At 37.1% G+C, this 23,977-nt stretch overlaps 1 protein-coding gene across 1 annotated transcript in view; it reads left to right on the forward strand.

Moving 5' to 3' along the window:
* col4a3 (collagen, type IV, alpha 3) overlaps positions 1-23,977 on the forward strand; it is a 254,825-nt gene that overhangs the window by 129,821 nt on the left and 101,027 nt on the right. The window contains exons 12-14 of the mRNA XM_051923014.1: positions 11,028-11,075; positions 11,427-11,501; positions 12,551-12,595. Of these exons, the coding sequence (XP_051778974.1) occupies positions 11,028-11,075; positions 11,427-11,501; positions 12,551-12,595 (168 nt within the window). The remainder of the gene's footprint in view (positions 1-11,027; positions 11,076-11,426; positions 11,502-12,550; positions 12,596-23,977) is intronic.

The raw sequence follows: 23,977 nt of genomic DNA on the forward strand, positions 1-23,977 counted from the left end.
ACAATTATATTAGATAATCTTTGCATTGGAAAGCAGTGGGACATTCACTGTTTGTTTTAAAGTTACGAGAAGCAAATATATACACACTTTTCTTGAGTGCACTACATAAAGCAAGGTTAGGAAGCCAGTTCTTTCAAATTTCCTTACCTGTATAAAACTCAGCTTAATGTACATCTAGCTGAGCAGCAGTGGCCACTATTCTCTTTATTGGGATCCTCCCAGCATAAATTCTGTCAAAGGCAGCTTTTATTTGCATTTTTATTATCTCTGTGCCACTTCCTCTCTCTCTGTGCTGTTTCTTTTTGACATTGTTACTGCTTTTAAATCTGATGACTAAAGTACTCGCCATAAAATGCCTCCACCTAATATATGAAGGAGATAAAAGAAAAACTGTTTTTCTTCAGGTACGCCAGCAGCATTTCACTGTTGACACACATTGTGTACAAATCAACCTCCCTTTAGCCTCCAGGTTGTAAAGTCCTTACTAATCTGCTTTGTCTACTTCACTTTGATGCAGGCAAATAACATCAATTGCAATGGAAAATCCCGAAGTTCTGACAAAGAGTTCCTCAATGATAAGACTTCCTCCACAAGGTCTAGTTGATTTAATTGCAGAAAGTGATAGGGTCTATTTAATATTGGTATCTACAGTCATGAGTCCATGAGTATTTGGACAGTGACACAATTTTCGTAATTTTGGCTCTATATGCCACCACAATTGATTTGAAATAAAGCAATCATTATGTGGCTGAAGTGTAGGCTTTCAGCTTTAATTTAAGGGGTTTACCAAAAATATCTTATGACCCGTTTAGGAATGACAGCCATTTTTTGCATGGCTGTGGAGATGGCTATGGGTTCCAGACTTCAGGCAGTCATTGACTGTAAAGGATTTTCAAACAAATATTGCAAATGAACATTAAATTTATGATTATGTTAGTTTGTCCAAATACTTTTGAGCACCTGAAAACTGGGAGACCATGTATAAAAACGTCATTTCTAAATGGCTCATACGATATTTTTGTTAAACCCTGAAAGGTCTGTACTTTGTGTCAAATCCATGTGTTGGTGTAAATATGCACTTATGGACCTGGCAGTTGTGGTTTATAGCTAAAGGCCTACTCAGCCTTCTAAAAATGTTTAGCTAGACTTGAGTCTTGTAATGAAAGTGTTTGCTTTTTAGGCATTAATGTATTTTGTAAGGTAAGGTGGAATGGGAAGCTGAGTCTCTACATCAGGGGTAAGCAACGTTGGTCCTGGAGAGCCGAAGTGGCTGCAGGTTTTTGTTCCAGCCCAGTTTCTTAATGAGAAGTCAATTATTGCTAATGAAGCACATATTGTTCAAGTGACATTTTTGTGCTTCATTTAATTGGTCTCGCTCGTTAAGTTTTCCCACACTTAATGGATTATTTCAGTCTTAAACAGCTGCATTCAGTGATTTTAATGGCTCCTTATTAACAATAAGATGCAAAGGACAAAGGAACCAGCAGTTCTCCGTCTAACTTGTTTCCATTTAACATGTGTTGATTCATCATGCACTATTTGGTTTAATTAAACACTTAAGAGAAAATGTGACAGACTGAAAATGATCCATTTTAGGCTTCAAATTATTTGGATGATTTCATTGGAAAGGAAAAAGATGTACAATATAGGAACATTACATTGCAGACTAACATGCCATAAAATGAAATAAGGGCTGAGAATGGCAGTCATTGATTTCTAATTAAGCAACTGGGTTGGCACAAAAACCTGTAGCCATTGTGGTCCTCCAGGACTGACGTTGCCTAACCAAACTTTGCAGACTTATGCTGTCATGCTGTCCTTCTAGTTATGACCGATGGCATTGTGTATTGAGGTTCCCTTTGAAACTCCTCCAAAGTTTGTGCCTTGGCTCTTACTACTGCCCTCTTTGCCTCTTTGTTTGTTTCTCTATCTTCCTCCCTCCCTGATTCTTACCATGTCTTCTTTGCCTCCTTCTTAGCTTTTGTCACATCCTGCATCTCTCTGTTCCATCGCCATGTTTCTTTGGCCTGTTAGCCATCGCTCACTTCCTACAGAGGTCAGGTGAGGCCCCTGTGTGTCACCTACAGGGTACACCCTAGCATTTTCCAAAGCTGATTGAATTGATTACACAGGTTATGGCTAAGCTTTACAGCCAGATGACCTTTCTGACCCCTAAGCCTCTCTGTTTATCCTGGCTTGGGACCAGCACCAATTTGGGCTTGGTGGCTAGATTACATTAGCCAGCCAGCTAGTAATGTATGTAATTTACAGAAAGGAGGCAAATATTTTTAAAATGTTAGTCTCTCCAAACCTGGCATGGTAAGGCAATACTCTAAGATAAGTTATTACTACTGACAATACAGTATACTGTAAAAATGCTTCTTTTACTTTATGCCACAATTTTACTGGGTTGTGGTTGCTCCCATCTTATTTTTTTTACCCTCCTGAGAAGGTTATGTATTTTCTGCTCACATCAGGAGCTGTAAAACTTGATACCTGACTTGTTGAGTTTACTTGACATGTACTGAGTGAAAGGGTATCTAACATTTAATCGAGAATAACTGTTCTTCAATGGTTATGTTCTGCCCTAACTTAAAATACACAATGCAGTTCTACACAAAAGTGTGCCAAGTGCCTAATATATTAGACAAAGCTGTCATTATACAATAGGAAAAAAATGTAATGATCTGAGCACACAGCCTCTTTCATACTATTGCGCCTGTATGTAATTCAAAGCATGATTTTGTTTTTCCTAAATGGCATCTCATGTATAGTAATGCTCCACATTGCAACAGTTATGCCTGGCTTTAGCCACAGTACAGTCATGGGTGTGTATCAGCATCTTCAAGCAAAGAGCACAGACTGTTTATTCTTGCATTTCCTTACATTGTCAGGTCTGCCATGTCTGTGAAAATGTTGTGCGTGAGTCACCATACAGCTTTGTGCTGTTTGCCCGCTGCTTGCTCCATCCTCTTTGTGTCATCTTCTCCTTTCTTCTAGGTTGAAATTGATGCTGGCACACATTTTAAATGACATGCATACACAATGGTTTGACAGTAGATGGGTACTCAAATCATATGATATTTTTCTCTAAATGTCACCCTATATCTAGTCAAGTTTATTGTTGCATGAATCTTTCTGGATTCAGCCACAGTACAATCTCAAATGTGTGTCAACATCTTCATGTCGCACCAACAAAGAAAACATTCTATTTACTCTCCCATTTTCATGCAGTCTAATATCTGCCATGTCTGTAATGTAATGCACTTTCTAGCATTGTACTATTTTATTCCATTTCCACTCTGTGCTATCTTCTACATTCACTGGTTGCAAATTAATGCTGGCTATCAACTTCGTACTTACAATTGTATGAAAAACAATGTTATGCCATTTCAAGTTAATTTATACATGTTTTCTATGTAACTGAAATAAGTGCAGTGGCAACAGTTTTTCAGATTTTTCTGTGATTTTCTTCGTCAGCTTTGAAATAATGTTAGTGATTAGCTAATTTTTCAGTGCTTTTGGCTAGTTCTTTGCAGAAGAGATATAGCAATTCACATTTGGGCAGCAATGTCTAATAATGTCAATAACAGATTGTTCAAGGTAAAGAGCATTCAAGTGCCTAGACAGAGGAGAAAGGCAGTGATTCACACTTGGGTATTTGTGTTACTTGCTGCCATTAAGAGGGCTCTTTCATGTAAAAAAACTTAAGAAATATATCATCATCCTGTTTTTCTGAATAGAATTTTAGAACAACATGAATATTTGCAGGGCAACTATTTAGAAAACACAAAGAAAGAACAGGAGCACTACTTATACACTGATTATGAATTAATTAAAAAATTTACACAACACCCATTTGTGTGGTAAGCAGTGCCTCTAGTGTTAATTGGCCCAGCAGAAGATCTGGACTAAATGTAGAATTAACAGTTGTCACTATGTTAAAAGCTAGGTTTATGGGCCCAGACTCACACATGCACACAGGTAGACTAACCTCTATTTAAGAATGGGAATGGTGTGATGTAAATAAATGTTGTATTTTTATTATGATGATGATTATTATTATTACAAGCTTGTGGGATTGTTTAGGAGTGATGTGGCCGGAAAATAAAATGGCCTCTTCACTCAAGGAAGCAAAAAAATGACCTCAGTAAATAAGGAAAATATTTCTGTGAAGTAACAAGTCCTCTCAAGTAACAAGTCTGTTGCCATTCACTCAACAGTGAGGTAAATCAGCTGCCAACCTTATGCTAAAATCATTTCAATTGTTTTCTTCCCTCCTCACACGACACTCAGTTTCTCAGAATAACAAAGTGAAAACAAGATTTCAGAAAGTTTTGCAAATTTATTAAAAATGACAAAGTGAAATACCAATGAATATCACTATCAATTCAGTACCTGGCCTTTCTAATGACCAGAGGAACTCTGGACACCTTCTCTGCTCAGAGCGCTATCCTTCCATGTTCCCATGAAAACTGGAGAACTATTCACGGTCAATTCTAAACACACTAAGAGTTTCCACACTTATCCAAAGATTGGATCTGCCTGGAGTGAGAAATCAGGCAGCAAAAAAGGCAAAAGTAGAATAGTCAAGATCAGTAAGCATGCAAGGTATAAAAAATTCCGAAATCAAAATAAAATTGAAAGTGCTAAAACCAAAATCTTGTTCAGAAATCATTGACCAAAAAAAAAAACAAGCAGTAAATCAGTCTCCCTAAAGTACTCTTGAATATACTGCCAAGATTTTCTTCAATATTAAAAAAAGATTTGTGTGTCTTCCCCCCTAGTAACAATTACAACTTCTTTCTTTCTGGGTGCTAGTTTTGAGATTTCTTCATTAGAACGTTTTTCCCTATCTTTGTAATTTCTATTAATCTCCACAGGATTTTAATTCCGTTGATCTCATTATATTATATTAGCTGATCGTTTTTTTTTTCCTTTTCTTATTCTGCATTTGTATTTTGCTGTGGCTTTAAAGGTTTACAGGTAACCCTCTTTTGTTGTTTTCCTATTAATTCACTTTATTTATTGTGCTGTTTACTTCCTTAATTCCTAAATGATAACAGTTAACATCAGGACAAACAGCACTGAATTCTGAAAGCCTGAAACTATCTGAATGTCATAGCCACTAGCATGCTCAATAGGAAATTAACAGCAGAATGCCCAGAAAGTTACATTTAAAATCCTGCTTATGATGGTGAAAATCCCAAAGTCAATTCTGTCTTTTAATTTTAACTTAAATAAAACTAATGCATTTTCTTGCCTTGTTTTTCATTTCCCATTATGATTTTGGGCATTGCCATTTGTCTTCTTGGTACTAGGGCACAGGTGTTGATTGCCAGGCTCATACTTGTTCCATCAATCAAATGCTATTTAAACTTACAGTGCAGTACAATCTGCGTCAAACATTGTGGACATTCTAAGAAAACTTTCTCCTGTGTGGTTTAGTGAAATTAGTATTTTGGTTGCAATCATTCTGCTTTGGCTTTTGACAGTGACTTAGCCTTGCATTTTGGCTTGATGTTTTGAATTTCCCGGTATAGACTTTCAGATTTCTTGATGTCTTATGTCCTGGTCCATTATTTGTTATCTAGCAGAATAACCAAGACTGACCTTAAAAACCAGTGTTTTAAAGTACACCTGGGTAAATTCCTGCAATTCTCGATTACACTAATAACTAGCTACAGTAGATCTTACTCCAGTTTAGCAACCCTTAAGTAAGGTACTACATTAGCCAGCATCTCTTGCAGTTGTAGGCCTTTTGAAGTGGCCTTCATAGAAATACAATGTTAAACAAGACTAGCATTGAATTTACCTATTTCTAATTAGTATGCACATACAAGTAGGTAATTTGTATTAATAAAATTATAATCTGTTGGTTCATGTGCCAATTACTCAGAAACAGCTAAACCAATTTTCGTGAAATTCTTCATGTGCATTGCTATTGGTCCAACTTAAAATACATATAGGTTGTATGTCGTAAGTGGGAGAGCAGTTGTAATGGACTACTGGAACTGATGGGAGGACAGAGTCATCTGCACATACAAAGCTTTGTGCCAGCAAAAATGGGATTTAACACTGCAGCTACTGCAAAATCACATGCAAAAAAAGTCTACTATTAGTTTTGTAAAATTGTTTACGAAAGGAAACTCTGCTGTTTCGCTCATTACTGGCTATTATTTTGTAATGCTATATTATACATAGCTGATATTAGAAAACCTTTCTAACAATGTTAGGCTCTGTTACTTTTGTGAGCTGGTTAACACATCCACTATAATTAATTTAGAGTTTTCAGGATGTTTTCACTATATATGTGATATACTGTATGTGATTCTTTAAAAATGTTTGTCATTTATGCCCCCCCCCCCCAAACCAGATTTTCTTTTTCCTGGTATCTGTCATATAGGGTACTCGAATCTATTTTTCTACAAATATTTAATCTCCTTATTCTTATTTTCATTGTCACATGGGTGTTGCAGTTTATCAAGGGATAAATTTAGTGAACTAAATTCTCTCAAACCAGTCTTCCTTTTTAACTAGTCCCATGATCATGTCCGTGCTAGATGAGACTCCTGTTCTGCTATAGACCTTATGGGGAAATATCTGCATAAATCTTTTTCCTGTAACCTTCTTGGGTGGAGACGCTTTCTCTGATCCTTCATCCTCCCCTGAAAAAAAACACACTTGATAGCATCTAGTGTTCTTTTTTCTTCCCCTACGTGTTATCTCCTTATGCTCCTGTCTTGGATCTCACAAGCAGGTGGAATGAACTATGATAATGGATAAAGAAAAACTACTGAGTGAAATCTTAGTTCATAATAAATATGGTGCTTGTGCCATGACAGTTTTCAGCAATATATAGCATGTGTCATTAAGCAGAGCTACTGTATCTACAAACATTTGTATCTTTAATAGATTTCAGCTGCATTGATGAGAAAGCGTCTGTCTTGTATATGATGCTTTGATTTATAACAGATTAATTACAGAGACACTCCTAGTGAACATGTAACTTAAATCATGTGTTTACTGTTTGTAAACATTATTATTAATAAGTTACGTAGCTGTATCCATTATATAACAATGATTATATGTATTTTATACAGAATATAGACATTTGGGGCGGCATGGTGGCGCAGTGGTAGCGCTGCTGCCTCACAGTTAGGAGACCCGGATTCGCTTCCCGGGTCCTCCCTGCGTGGAGTTTGCATGTTCTCCCCATGTCTGTGTGGGTTTCCTCCGGGTGCTCCGGTTTCCTCCCACAGTCCAAAGACATGCAGGTTAGGTGGATGCGCGATTCTAAATTGTCCCTAGTGTGTGTTTGTGTATGTCCTGCAGTGGGTTGGCACTCTGCCCAGGATTGGTTCCTGCTTTGTGCCCTGTGTTGGCTGGGATTGGCTCCAGCAGAGCCCCCTGACCCTGTGTTTGGATTCAGCGGGTTGGAAAATGGATGGATGGACATAGACATTTGGTTACATGTATTTTATTAGCATTTCATTACCTCTGTGTATATACAAATATTTTATGCATTAACACAAATTCCTTAGTTTCAAGCTGCTATAAAACAAATGTAACACAGGAAATGTTAGTCAGATTGATTCACAACAAATGTAATAATTTTGCTCACAGAAATTACTAATTTGTCTCAGAAAATACAATTATGTCATTGTTTGATATCTTGTCATAAATAGTATGACTTTCTAAGGGATCATGTAAATTTCGTTTCTGTTGAATGCTTTGTTTAAGGTTATCAAAGTGACTGTCTTCAGATAAAAATACTAAAAGCTATAATAAAAGATTTTCTAAAACCACATTTGGTTTATTAATAACTAGCAAAATACCCGCGCTTCGCAGCGGAGAAGTAGTGTGTTAAAGAGGTTATGTAAACATATATATACATAAACATATATATTTATATATACATATCTACATATACACATATCTACATATATACATATATATATACATATACACATCCGCATATATATACATATATCAACATATATATACATATACATATACACACATACATACATACACACACACACACACACATATATATATATATATATATATATATATATATATATACACATACAGACACATATATATATACGTATACATATTTACATATCTACATATATATACACATATATACATATCTACATACATACACATATATCTATCTATATATATATCTGTATCTATCTATCTATCTATCTATCTATCTATCTATCTATCTATCTATCTATCTATCTATCTATCTTCTCTATCTATCTATATATATATATATATATAACTATATATATATATATATATATATATATATCTATTTATATATATATATATATATATATACACATATATATCTCTATCTATCTATCTATATATATACATCCCCGTGCTTTGCAGCGGCGAAGTACTGCTTTTAAATTTTTATTAAGAAGAAAACGTTTTTAAATTGAGTGAAAATATACCAATAAAAATTTGTTAAGGATCTGTTTTTTTGTGAAGCTGACTTCACACAGCCTCTCCGCTGTTTTATAAACGAACGTCATATAAGGTCTTCCTTTTTCGTTGCTTTGCCAACGGAAGCAGCCTTTTTATTTAATCCTGTTCTTACGATTGTTCTGTTTGTATATCACATTGTCAGTTCAGCACTCCGGTTGTAATATGACGAAGCCGTGCAAGCTTACTGTTGAGAATGCAACGTATAGTTGTACAGGAGAAAAGCAATCTTGCCTCAAATCAATGGCAACCTTTTGTAGGTCTATGAACTTAATTTAAACTTTAGGTTTACACGGTTGTTTGTTTCCGAAGTACCTGCACACATGAATATGTCTGTATGCGTCAGTTGCTTCATATGTTCACGTGAGCCGCTCTCTTGTGTGATGTTGCGATGTCCACGGCTTTATTTAATGTTAGCTAAGACCCGGCACTTAAACGTTTCTTGCTACAGCAATTTTAACTCCGTTACAAAGTGATCCAAAGTCTCGTTTATACCTCGTGTCTTCTCATTAAACTTGTAAGTCGCGAATATGGTATTGCAAACGGCAGTGGGAGCATTTCTATAAACTTAATTTAAACTTACGGTTTACACCGTGCTTTGTTTCCGCAGTAGCTGCACTTATGAATATGCTTGTATGCGTCACTCGCTCGCTTCTTATTGTTTCGCTGCCTTCTCAATTGTGTAATGAATGTTTTCTTCAGCGCTCTTTGGGGCTCTTCCTTGTTTTGTACGTACTGCGTTCACAGTCAGTTCACGTGATTACGTGGGTGGCGTGATGACGCGATACGCAACTCCGCCTCCCACGGCCATGGAGGTGCACTCTATTACAGTATATGGACAAAAAAGAGGTCCCAGTTATGATCATTACGCATAGAATTTCGAAATGAAACCTGCCTAACTTTTGTAAGTAAGCTGTAAGGAATGAGCCTGCCAAATTTCAGCCTTCCACCTACACGGGAAGTTGGAGAATTAGTGATGAGTGAGTCAGTCAGTCAGTGAGTGAGGGCTTTGCCTTTTATTAGTATAGATTGTTTACAACTTGCAGCCATACTTTTATTCATGCTACTGTATTTGCACCTGACAATGTTGTTTAACCTCTTTAACATTAACACTGTGTGACTCTGGCTTGGAATTTTATGTAAATACGTGTAACCCTGAATCAGACCCGGGGTGACATGTAGTGATCTGTTTTGCAGTGTTAAGCGTGAATAATTCTCGGGACAGTATTCTGCTGCCATCTAGTGGATGAAATAACATCATGCTGCAAAGATCCATGAATATTTCTGTTGTATATATGTGCTCCTTTAGATAAAAAGCTGCTAGAAGGACTCATTTCATGAAAAAACACATTTCTGGTCCTTGCCAATTTTGCGATTGGCCCGTTTTTCTTTCTAAAATAAAAAGGAATATTTTCCTAACATGCCCAGAGACACAAAAGAAACCTCCAAGGAGCACAAAAGGCAAAAGTAGTTGCCTATAATACTTAAGCAATCCACAGAAAACGAAAGTCCCAATACAGTAATTTGTATTATACAGTACAAAAAACAAAATATAAAGGTCAAAGTTCCAAAAATCACAAAGTCATAGCAAAATCACAAAGAAACACTCACCAACTCCCAGGCACATTCAAAGGAACCACAAGGAACTGTGAGGTTACCTCAGCCTTTATAGGGTTAAAAGCAGTCCCATGCAGTGGTGGGCAAGTCACACCTCCTTTTCCTGAACCACCCCAAAAACACAAGAAATGTAACAGAGGCATACATATATTTACAAAATCAAAAACAAAGAATAATGCAAATAATAAATAAATAACATTAACGCAAACAAAAGAACTAAGAATAAACAAAGAAGACACAGAACAAGGATTTGAACCCCAGCCAGGGGGATCCTGGCTGAAACATAACAGTTCCTATGCATTCTGACACTTTTTGGTAACTCATCAATATTCATAACCAGGACGAATCCTTCAACTAAAAACAGCAAAATGCCAAATGAAAAGCTGTAAATCCAGTTTTGAACAAACTAAATCATTGGTTGAATCGAGCAATAGTGATGACATTGCACCTGCACCTCCTCATTTCCCATTTACAGGTAACCCAGGTCTAGGTGTGTCTGTTGATGATGATTAACTGGACTACTTATTTTTTGTCAAAGATAGTCTAGTGAAGAAAATAATTATTGAAACAAACTGCTGTAATGAGCAGTGTCAGAAAAGTCGCAGTAAAATATTTGCATGTCGCAGTCACTGGCAGCCTGTTGCTGTGGACGACACATGGGTTTATTTCAGCCTCCTGATACTGTAGGGCATAGTGGGTAAACCAGCTCAGAAACGGTACTGGTCTACAAACTGTTTTTTGCAGACGCACATTTTCAGTGAAAGTGAAATGTGCACCATAATCAATTGTAAATGCTATTTCCTTGTGTATTTATTTCATAAACTATTCCTGAAATAAAATGTCTGCCTTGCTAATGGAGTAACAATGAGTGAAAAATGCTTTTAACTGTTTTTTTTAATGTTTAGGGAATTGAGGGAATAAGCCACAGAGATCCAGGCCCCCCAGGACCAAAGGTAAATTTAATTCAGTGCTTCCGTATTCTCACAGTATGTCATATTGACAGAGTTGAACAATACAAGGTACATCCACTGCCAAATTGTATGGGATAAGCACCAGTGGCTGAGAAAGTCAGACAGTATGACTGTTTGGAGAGTCAGTGAAGGTGATAGCCACCATGAGTGAACTATTTTAAAGGTTCAATGTAAGATACAAAAATATCCTAAAGTCCAGTCATTAACTATTGGTCTACTATGCCATTTAGACACCGTATACATATTCATTATATGTTTTAAATGTATTTACATTTGTCTATTTATTTAAAGTATGCTACTTTTTTGTATTAATCCTTTTTCTTTTGCAATTAGGGTTACAGGGGGATCCCAGGTATACCAGGTGAAAGAGGAGTGAAGCTCTTTGCATCTTCACCTGGACTTTGTCAGGTACACTCTACATTTGAGTTTTACAGCTTTTGTACATCATATCAGGCTGTAACTTCATCCAGCTGTATAAAAACTGAGAGAGCTAAAGATTTGCTATGTTGTTTTCACATTATTGTAGATTTATGTTTTTTATTTAAAGATAGTAGCTACTACAAGTAAAAATATCTTTCATAGCAGGTGAAAAAATAACTTTAAAAACAATAATTGCATTTAAGTATTATTAAGTCATGACGATTTTTAGTGGAAATGATACATTTGGTAACAAAATGAAAAGAATTTTCCTATGTCTTAAATTTTAGGGAAAAATGTTTTCCCTATGAAATAATGTATTGATGTATTTGGTAGCTTTACTATATCCTGTAGGTTTTTTTGTGTGTGTTTCTTTTCAACAGGAAAGAAGTATTGTTCTTTAAGATATACAGTATTTGTATTTTTCTTTCTTTATGTAATGATTTTGAGGACCAAAAAAAAAGGAAAAAAAGAGCAATGCACTATGACTAAGCTGGAAAGGTCAACACAGAAATAAAGGCTTCTAAATCTCAAAACAACACAGAAAACGAGAAGGGAAATGAATGAAAACCCTGATTTATTTGACAGAACAGTTCTTTACTATAGTTACGGTAGTTTATTAGCAATGAAAATGTTTCAAAGGGAAAAAACAAAATCATGGATATTTTCAAAAAGGCAAAGATACAGATTGTTGCAGAAGCTAAGCAATTCCAAACCTAACCAAAAGCCAAGTTCAGGATCATTCAAATTGTTATAATTCATTGGTTTTATATATTTTTTGCAGCTCACCATTTAAATACTAACTTGAAAAGAAATACAGTATAAGCATTTTAACAAATTACATAATTTGTTCTTGTATACAATATTGTTCTAAATTAATTTAACATTAAAATATTTAGCTTGCCTTATATTTTTAAACATGTACAGCACCATTGAAAGGTTTGGGATTACCCAGAAATTTTCATATTTTCATTTTTATGTTCTCATGAAAATTGTTTTAACATTGTAATTTTCTAATATGGCTTTTGTTTTTGTTGCAGGGAGATCAAGGTGATAAAGGGGATAAAGGCTTTCCAGGTCTTCCTGTAAGTATAAGAAGAACATCTTAAACTGTAAAAAATATTTTGTGCTGTATAGAAGGTAACACATTTTCCACCTAGCATACTAATTAGTCCATTTGCGGAACAGTTACATGTTTTATGAAGCCATAGTAAAAATTATATTTTAAACCTAAAAATATACCTTACAAAAAAACTAAGAATACATTTTGAATTCTCAAAAAAGTTCCATAATATATACAGTACCCTTGCTGCCAAGCCTTTTTGCAAATAAAACATTGAAATTACCTCCATCCTAGAAGTAACAAGAAAAATAATGGAAGCTTCAGGTGGTCTGGTCAGTTCTGTCTTGTGTCCTGAAATGTACTTGCCAAGTGGAACAACCTGTAAATAAAAAACATTACAGTCCTATTTCTTTGTGATCTTTCAAGTAATAACAGGTAACATGCCTCTTTCTTTGCAGTCCAGAGTTTATTTTCTAAAAGTGTAAGTAAAATCTTTGTGAGGAAGCTATCCAGGCCACAAGAACGCATTGTTTTGTCTATTGTTCATTAGTCCTCCATGATGCCAGTAATGTTAATCGTAGTCTTCTTCAGGCGATACCATTTTTCCCACATACTACTTGAATGTTGTTTGGTCCATCTATGAAGGAGTTCTTATTTCTTTAGGCTGGCCTTAGGGTGGATATAGAAGATGGAGACAATTGATCTGTCCTGTGTGGCCTATATTGAAGGGAGTAGTTATCTGTAGTACGTTGATGTTCCAAGCACCATGTGGCATTATACCAGTCAGTTCCCCTGTAGTCGCTTCATTGTCTGGACTATGCGTGGTGCAGTGTTACCCAATCACAAGTGGAGATTTGGTCATCTTTATCTGGGTCACCTTGTAGGGGCCTAATGTTGATGGACAAAGCAAGACTTTCACTGGAAACTGATTGCTGCATTGCTAATGTACATAGGGTGTACTGCTGTATGACATCATTTTTTCTGGTAGATTGTACTGAGTTGGGTGCTGCATGTTGCTTGTGCTAGAAATTTGATTAAATGTAGTGTTTGCTCCTAAAACGTCATTTGTGGTTGGCACTAAGGTGCCAGACAATACATTTTACAATTTTTTTTGTACTTTTTTAAAAGGGTTTTTATGCTGTTTTTTCAACCTAGGAGCCAAGGCACATTTTGAGTAAAAGATCTATGTGTACCTCGGCAGTAGGTTGTGGTTGAGGCAGCAGGCATAGCAGCTTTTGATCTGGTTTCCCAGTAAAGAAGGAAGTAAAGGAATGCCAGTTAACTCCACTACATCATTCACATGCCAATGAGCATTGGGGCTAGGAGGATAAAGAGCACACTTAAAAAGAAACTAATTTAATCAGTTATAGTATTGACTAGCTGTGTCACCCGTTTAAGATGGGTTGAAATCTAAATAATCAATGTATACCTTATGTTTTTTATTTGGTACATGAGTTGTATTTTTTTGTCTTTGTATAATAATACACACCCGATCCTTTTCCTTTACAACAGGGGTTAAAAATATGTGGGTTAGCCTTGTAAATAACTGAGCACAAAACAGGACTTTTTGAATGCAGTTAATAACTGTTTTAACACAGTATGTTAAATCATCAAAATGGAGGCAAACCATACTAGATTTAGCAGGATTCAGGAGATAGATATGATTGAACTATTAGGATCTATTGATAATAATATAATGTATTTTAAAGCGTTTAAACATAGTTCATATTCAGATACTAAAACTGTTAATTTTAGCAGGACAAATTTTAAACAGATGCAATACTAGGGTGTTGTACCGTGTTAGCCATTATGAATGTAGAGAAAAGCCAAGCAAAATGACACCTTTTATTGGCTAACTAGAAAGATTACAATATGCAAGCTTTCGAGGCAACTCAGGCCCCTTCTTCAGGCTCGAAAGCTTGCATATTGTAATCTTTCTAGTTAGCCAATAAAAGGTGTCATTTTGCTTGGCTTTTCTCTACAAACAGATGCAACAAAGTCTAAATACCCAATTGGGATATACTTGGTATATAATGCAGGACAACTTTATCCCAAAATAAGGAAAAAGTAAGAAATTGAAGAAAACTCCTTAGAGGATAATAGACGAATTTAAAAAGTTCCAAAATATTACTACCTGACTTTCAGTTTTATTACTGCGCAGCAAATATACAGGCCATAAAGTCCTAGACATCAACATAAATTCATGAACATACACAAACCTGGTCTGCAGTAGATTTAAAATCTAGCAGTATTTCTTTATATTCCCTTCTGTGTCCCAGTAAATACAAATTATCATCAATATACTAATAATCCAATTACCCTTCATTCACAATTTTCTACTACTTTCAAGCTACAAACTTTGCTCAACTGAACCTATCCAGTTTTCCTCACCTTTCTCCTGTTCCAGAAGAAATATTGATCTTGAAGACAATTTATAAAAATGTTTTAAAGTCCCTTCCTTTCAAAGATCTCAGGGCACAATGGGGAAATTATCTTTCACTTAATATTTCAGAAAAGGAGTGGAAGTCAGGCCGTGCACAGAATATACTCTAGCTCAATATGCGCAAAGCATTCAATTATTTAACTTAAAATCTTCAATCAAGTGCATTTATCTTGATTAAAACTATCCAAAATATTTCCAGGGCAAGATTCAACCTATGAACGTTGCAATCAAGGTCCAGCCTCACTGGGCCATATGTTTTGAGCATGCACTAAATTAGCATTGTTTTGGACAAAAATCTTTGAATGCCTATCAGATATCCTTGATGTCACAATCACTCCTAAACCATTAACAGCTGTGTTTGGTGCACTTCCAGATGGGCTTAAAATGGAGAAGGACAAACAAATCGTAACTGCCTTTACCTCACTAACTAGTACATAGACTTATCTTGCTCAACTGGAAGAATCCCAACCCACCACCTTTAAGTCAGTGGGTAAATGATGTTCTATACTATCTGAAATTGGAAAAAATGTAATTCTCACTCAGAGGATCAGTTAAAAACTTTTTAAAAATATGACAGGATTTAATCAATAACATTTTAGAATAATCTTCTATATTGAGGAAGGATAGTCTTCCTTCCTTGCTGCTTCAAAGACAGTCTTTGTTGACTGGCTGTCCTCTTTCTTTTGGGTGGGGTTAGGTTTTGGTTTTGTTAAGTTTGATTTGATTGTATGGATTGTTATTTGCTTTTAAAATTAATTTAAAAAGTTCCAAAAAATAAAACAACTCCAGTGCTAAAAATAGGACATATGAGAGCATAGGGCTGCACGATAACAGAAAAAATGATTATCACGATTATTTTGCTCAAAATTTTTATCACGATTAATAATGACGATTATTCCTTTGGTAAATGAAGTCTGTGACCAAAGCAGTGTAGCCTCGGCCAGTTATTCACAGATGCTGCCCTAATCATATTAGCTGCGTTGTCCGTTGTGATGCACACAAGTCTTTCTTCCACCAAGCCCCAAGCGGACATCGCTTCTTTGAGGCCCACTGCAATAAACTCCGCTGTATGGTCTTGTGGGAAAAACGAAGTTTGCAAAAGCTTGCTTTTCATCTCAAACTCGCTGTCAATAAAATGAACTGTCAAGCTCAAATACGGTTCCGCAGTTCTGCTTGACCATAAGTCGGTCGTGGCAGCAAAATATTCAAGGCTGAGCCTGAGAATTTCTCTTTCTATTTATTTTCGGCATTTCGCATACAGCGAGGGCAGCGCAACATTGGAAAAATGGTTGCGTGAGGGAATGCTATATCTTTTATCAAGTGTTGCAATCATTTTGTTAAACCCCTCACTGCTCACGGTGGTTATTGGACACATATCCTTGGCTATATGGTACGCGATCGCCTCTGTTATTTCCCGGTGTCTTTGCGAGCTAGGCAGATATGGTATTGCGTTGAACAATGTCCCTGATATTGTTGTCTGTGTTGTGGATGGCTGGTAATTTTTTGTTGTTGCTGTTTGTGCCTTCAGTCGTTGAAATTCTTGATAGTGTACTTTGTGGTGGCTTTTAAGGTGGTTGATGAGTTTTGTTGTGTTACCTTGGGACGTTTGGACGGAACAGGAGCAAAGTTTGCACAAGACTCGTACCTGATCAACATCACATTCCTCAAAATCGAAATAGTTCCAGACAACTGAGTATGACCCCTTTTTAGGAACTAACGATCGCACTTCTGCACGTTGCTCTGCCATCATATGTTTATTCTGACTGACTGTTATTGCTGCTATTGACTTCTACTGCTTCAGAAAGCGCTTGCAAGCTAGACGCAGTAACGTCATAGTGACGCAGTCCAATCCGTAAACTCAGCCCATAAAAAACAGTTTGGTCTTTATACTGTAAAATTGCGACGATATTTATTAACTGATCGTGGGTCATAAATATCGTTATCATGAGAAAAAAAAGATTAATCGTGCAGCCCTATGAGAGCATGACAGCAACAATTAAAAAGGATATTAGAAAGGCTTAAAGGTACAGAAAAGGCGATGCCATGAAAAGATTCATTCAGTATTTTAGTAGTAAAAGAAAATAGGTATAGTAAGGTAAAGCAAGAATATAGGGGCAGCAAATGGTTTGAATTTAGATTTTCTGAAAGTTTGAACAGGTAAAGATGTCGATCACCACCCAAATGTCACAGGGACTATTAAGATGGCACTTAGTGTTTTGGAAATTGTAGAGGGAGGATGATGCTTAGATTAAATAGACTGAAATCTGTTTAAGGAAGTTAGTGAGTACATATACGCCAGTCAGCCACAGCATTAAAACAGTGAGGTCTCAAAGGTGATATGTTGGAAGCCGGGAAAGTAGGCAAGTGTAAGGATCTGAACGATTTTGACAAGGGTTAAATTGTGATGGCTAGACAAATAGGTCAGGCAACTGGGGTGTTCCTGCCATGCAGTGGTTCGTACCTATCAAAAGTGCTCCAAGGAAGGGTGCCCAAGGCTCATTGATGCATGTGTGGAGCAAAGGCTAGCCCATCCGGTTTGATCCCAAAGAAGAGCTACTGTAGAACAAATTGCCGGTAAATGTAATGCTGGCTACGAGAGAAGGTGTCAGATCACACAGTTCATCACAGTTTGCTGCATATGAGGCTGTGTAACCGTAGACCGATCAGAATTCCCATCTGACCCTGTCCACCGCCAAAGGCGCCTACAGTCAGCACATGAGCATCAGAACTGGACCATGAAGCAATGGAAGAAAGTGGCCTGGTCTGATGTATCTCGTTTTCTTTTAGATAATATGGATGGCCGAGTGCATGTGTATCAGTTACCTGGGGAAGAGATGTCAGCAGGATGCACTAAAGAAAGGAGGCAAGCCAGTTGGTCCTGGCAACCTACAAAAGAGGGTTGCAGACTAAGTAGACCCATTTATGGTATTCCCTTATGGAAGTGGCCTCTTTCAGCAGAATAAAGAACCTTCCACTCTGCAATAATTGTTCAGGAATGGTTTGCAGAATATAACAAATAGTTCAGGGTGTTGACTTGGCCTCCAAATTCCCAAGACCACAATCCAATCAAGCATCTGAGGGATGTACAGAAAAAACAAGACCTATCCATAGAGGTCTCACCTCGCAACTTACAGTACTTAAAGGATCTGCTGTTAACGTTTTGATGCTAGATACCACAGGGCACCGTCAGAAATCTTGTGGAACCAGTGCCTTGACAAATCAGAGCTGTTTTAGCAGCACAAAGAAGATCTACACAATATTAGGCAGGTGGTTTTAATGTTATGGTTGATTGGTGTATAAACCCTTGATGCACATTTATCAGAAATCTCTGCACACTGGGGAAATTCCTCATGACTGGAAGCCAGAAAATATCCTGTTGTTTAAAAAGGGTGATTGGTATAATCTAAGTACAGTAGACCCCCGTGAAGTTGCGGTTCAGAGTTTGCGGCCTCAGTCATTCGCGGATTTTTCCTTAGAACCTGTCTAATAATTGTTAGCGGAAACTGGAAATATCCTCCGCAATTTTTATGGCTTTTTCGTGGCAATACTGTACTGTAGAAAGAACAGGAAGCAACTGTAGAGGAAAACGAAGCTTGGGATGGTGAAAGTAGCCAATAGAATTTGAAACTGCAACTCCCAGCAGTCCCTTCGGTGGCTTTGATTGGTCTTCTGCTGAGGGTGCTGGGGGCCAATGACCAAAAGCAAAAAGTTTTCGTAATTTGTGTTTCAAGTTCCTGTCTGTCTGCCTTCTGTTGGGTTACCTGTACTTATTCGTTTTGTCTTGGATCGTTTCGTGATTGGTGTCTGAATTGTCTGCCGTCTGCCTGCGTAAATGAGGGCTGTAAGTGGATTCATGGCCATCCTGCAAAGAAAGGAGTGCTCCTGAACCCATCCATCCGTCTTCACCATTTCAGGAACTAGCGGTAGGACTATCTTTACATTCCCATTCAACGTGCAGAACTCTTGACTATCTATTTTCATCATTACATTTCATCCATTGCCGTTTTTCATGAACGTTTTTCATGATTTACTGTATGTGTTTTCTTTGTGCTTTGTTGTATTTAATGTGTAATCGCCGTAAGGGGAACAGGGGTGGTATCGTTGTTTTCATTACATTCTTTATTTGCTGTTTGATTACCGGTTTGCTTTGTTTTTGTTTTTGTCTCTGTTTGTGAGTGCGTGTGGGTTGGGCCAAGGCTGGGTGCGTCCCTAGAATCTCCACAATAAAAATAAATCACGGTCTTCTCGACGGTGTGAATCTTAGCGGCACCAGACCGCTATAGCATTATTTATTTCTCCTTGCTGCTGATTGACTGTGATGCATCTCCAGCTGAGTGTTCTTGTGTTTTCCATTTTGTTCCTCTTAACCCTTAAACCGCCACAACCAGCTATAGTCGTTTCCCAGTGCCATTTGTGAGCACGCAGGAGCTGATCAGTCAGTGCCGTACATTCGTTTAGCAGCCAGCTCATGACCACTGCCAGCCCCTTGTGAGCAGGGGGGCTGAACGCACCCCTAGAAGACACGGACACTCCTCAAAAAAACCTTCTTAAAAAACGCTGATAGACTACCTTCACATTGCTCCCTTACTTGCTGGGCTTACTTACGGCTGCTCTATCGCGTGATATGCTTCTCGCGCAATCCTATGCTTACTTAAAAGCCTGAACAGCACCTGGCCTTTTTGGCTGATTGTTTTGTTTCTCTCTCCTCCCCCAGACATCCTCTGCTCCTGTTGGGGGTCCCGCTCACGTTGTGCTCCCCTATGATGTTTGCCTATTCTTTTAAAAGAGAACTAACTGCATACTGAGTTTGTTTTACTTCTGAAAGAGACATGTTTGTTTAAAGTATTTGAATAAAGTTCTTGACTCTACAATCTCCTGTGTTTCTGGGCAATTCTGTGACCCAAGCGTGACATCCTGCAGCACTGCAGTCTCACTGTCCCTGGGACTGCACTATAGCCTGCCAGCATTAGCGCTTACCTCTGGGTGCTTGCGTGCAGCCAGTTCAAGCGCAGTTGGCTCTGTGATTTCATCCATTGTGTCAGTTACACCTTGTACATATTGTTCCAGTAGTTTTTTAAATAGTTTTTACAGTTCATTAGCAGTGTGTAAAATTATCAGTGTTGCAGTAATTGTGATGCTCTTTGCATGAAAAAAAATGTGTTCCATTAAAATTTCACTTTTTCTTTGTAAATTGTGATGTTTACTTAAAGTGCAGTAAAAAAGTATTTGGCGTCCAGGGACGCATTAACCCCCAAGTATGTGGCAGTTTAAGGCTTAAAGCCCCAAGATGCCGTCGAAATGCCCTGCACCTTCTAAGGCTTCTGGCAATGAAAATGCGCTTGCATGAATTACAGTACATATAGCGGTAACATCAGTATTTTACATTCTAGGACTGCGGGAGACATACTGTAGCAGTACAGTACTGTGCAGTATACAGGTTTACCTTTACATTCTTTTATTTAGGTAATGTATTAAGCTAAGTTTGAAATTAAGTTAAAGTGCTTTGGGGCATATTTAGGGTTTAAACTATAAAAATAGGCATTTTTTTAACCACATCCAAAATTCACGGTTTTTCACAATTCGCGGGTGCTTTAGGAACGTAACCCCCATGAAATTCGGGGGGGTACTGTAATTATAGGCTAGCAAGCTTAATATGCATTGCGGGCAAATTAACAGAAGCAAATTTTAAGAAGAAGTGGTATTCTTTGGGTATTAGTGCTTTAATAACTAATAAAATACCTAGATAGAAATTTAAACAACAAGCTGTTTAAGTTTGCAGTTGATATTAAAGTAGGTGGAATGTGAGATGATGTAAAATCAGACAAATCATTACATAGGGACCTGGACAAATATGATCTTAGAAAAATTTGTGGCAGATAAAATTTAATATAAACATAAAAATATAAATAGAGCATACAATAAACATTAAGTATAACATTCATAAATTTAATTGTTTAGATTTGAATACACAGTGGAGGTTTTGAAACCTGAAAATACCCCTCACAAGAAGGATCTAGGAGTCATAGCAAATTCATCACTACCTACATCTAGACTGTGTATGGAAGTGATCAAAAAGGCTATTAGGATGTTAGGTTAAATATCACAATGTATTGAGTATAGCTCAAGGGAGGTTATTGTTAAGCTGTATTATACAGTAGTGAGGAACCCCATGCAGTACTGTGTACAGTTTTGGTCTCCATATTACAAAAAAGACAAACATACAAAGATATATACAATATATATATATATATACTGTGTGTATATATATATATACTGTGTGTATATATATATATATATATATATATATATACAGTGGTGTGAAAAACTATTTGCCCCCTTCCTGATTTCTTATTCTTTTGCATGTTTGTCACACAAAATGTTTCTGATCATCAAACACATTTAACCATTAGTCAAATATAACACAAGTAAACACAAAATGCAGTTTGTAAATGGTGGTTTTTATTATTTAGGGAGAAAAAAAAATCCAAACCTACATGGCCCTGTGTGAAAAAGTAATTGCCCCCTGAACCTAATAACTGGTTGGGCCACCCTGAGCAGCAATAACTGCAATCAAGCGTTTGCGATAACTTGCAATGAGTCTTTTACAGCGCTCTGGAGGAATTTTGGCCCACTCATCTTTGCAAAATTGTTGTAATTCAGCTTTATTTGAGGGTTTTCTAGCATGAACCGCCTTTTTAAGGTCATGCCATAGCATCTCAATTGGATTCAGGTCAGGACTTTGACTAGGCCACTCCAAAGTCTTCATTTTGTTTTTCTTCAGCCATTCAGAGGTGGATTTGCTGGTGTGTTTTGGGTCATTGTCCTGTTGCAGCACCCAAGATCGCTTCAGCTTGAGTTGACGAACAGATGGCCGGACATTCTCCTTCAGGATTTTTTGGTAGACAGTAGAATTCATGGTTCCATCTATCACAGCAAGCCTTCCAGGTCCTGAAGCAGCAAAACAACCCCAGACCATCACACTACCACCACCATATTTTACTGTTGGTATGATGTTCTTTTTCTGAAATGCTGTGTTCCTTTTACGCCAGATGTAACGGGACATTTGCCTTCCAAAAAGTTCAACTTTTGTCTCATCGGTCCACAAGGTATTTTCCCAAAAGTCTTGGCAATCATTGAGATGTCTCTTAGCAAAATTGAGATGAGCCCTAATGTTCTTTTTGCTTAACAGTGGTTTGCGTCTTGGACATCTGCCATGCAGGCCGTTTTTGCCCAGTCTCTTTCTTATGGTGGAGTCGTGAACACTGACCTTAATTGAGGCAAGTGAGGCCTGCAGTTCTTTAGACGTTGTCCTGGGGTCTTTTGTGACCTCTCGGATGAGTCGTCTCTGCGCTCTTGGGGTAATTTTGGTCGGCCGGCCACTCCTGGGAAGGTTCACCACTGTTCCATGTTTTTGCCATTTGTGGATAACGGCTCTCACTGTGGTTCGCTGGAGTCCCAAAGCTTTAGAAATGGCTTTATAACCTTTACCAGACTGATAGATCTCAATTACTTCTGTTCTCATTTGTTCCTGAATTTCTTTGGATCTTGGCATGATGTCTAGCTTTTGAGGTGCTTTTGGTCTACTTCTCTGTGTCAGGCAGCTCCTATTTAAGTGATTTCTTGATTGAAACAGGTGTGGCAGTAATCAGGCCTGGGGGTGGCTACGGAAATTGAACTCAGGTGTGATACACCACAGTTAGGTTATTTTTTAACAAGGGGGCAATTACTTTTTCACACAGGGCCATGTAGGTTTGGATTTTTTTTCTCCCTAAATAATAAACACCATCATTTAAAAACTGCATTTTGTGTTTACTTGTGTTATATTTGACTAATGGTTAAATGTGTTTGATGATCAGAAACATTTTGTGTGACAAACATGCAAAACAATAAGAAATCAGGAAGGGGGCAAATAGTTTTTCACACCACTGTATATATATATATATATATATATATATATATATATATATATATATATATATATATATATATATATATATATATATATATATATGTAATACCTGTATATATTGCAACATTCACTCACTCAATTACTCATAAACAAAAACACTATTCACAATTTAGTTAAAAAGCTAAAATATGTCAGGATGGTACATCTACGGCTGTAGATATCCACTAAGAAAGGACATTTTGACACATTAATATTTAGATACCACCCACACACACACAATTTAAAAACTAAATACAGTAAAACCTTGATTATCCATCAGGGGTCGGGACCAAGGCCATGACATTTAAGAGAAAAGATGGATAACAGAACAGCTACTTTAAAAATGATAGCATGTAGATTAGTTTAGTGAATAATTTATTTACAAAACAAAACTCTATTCACAAAATATAATATAGTTTAAACAAAATTAATTAATCCATATAATATTGTAACGACCAGCATAATAAGCAAGTACAACTCAGAGGTACTGTAGTTTTCCATGTTTTACTTGGAGTCTTTGTCCCGTAACAAATGGTGCCCTGTCTTATACGCCATTATCTGGGTTACGGAGCTCACCTCCAAAACAATTTAAAAAAAAAAAAAGCTTTCCCTACCAATTAGTTTATCTCCTACCTCTTACATTATTTTTTTCTCTATATCGCAAGCACTCCTTCTTATTGTCTCCTGACTCCCTACTCAAAAGGTCCTTACACCGCACCTTCCTTTTTCTTCTAACTTCTCCTGTCACTCATTTCCTAAGAGGTGTGTCCTCCCCTTACAGAACAAACGCCCTTCATCCGGTCCCATCACTTACATAGCAGTCTTTCTGCTCCCCAACAGTGCATCACAAGCTGCCTGCACATCACAATATATTAACAAAACATAATATAACAGAATTTAAAAAGAAAATTACAACACAGAAGAACATTCATTTTAATACAGAATAACGTTACCGTCAGTGCTTTCCATTTTCGGCACATTTTTCAATTTTGTCGACATCACACTTTGTATAG

Source organism: Erpetoichthys calabaricus, chromosome 2 (assembly GCF_900747795.2).
Source record: "Erpetoichthys calabaricus chromosome 2, fErpCal1.3, whole genome shotgun sequence".
Taxonomy (NCBI): domain Eukaryota; kingdom Metazoa; phylum Chordata; class Cladistia; order Polypteriformes; family Polypteridae; genus Erpetoichthys; species Erpetoichthys calabaricus.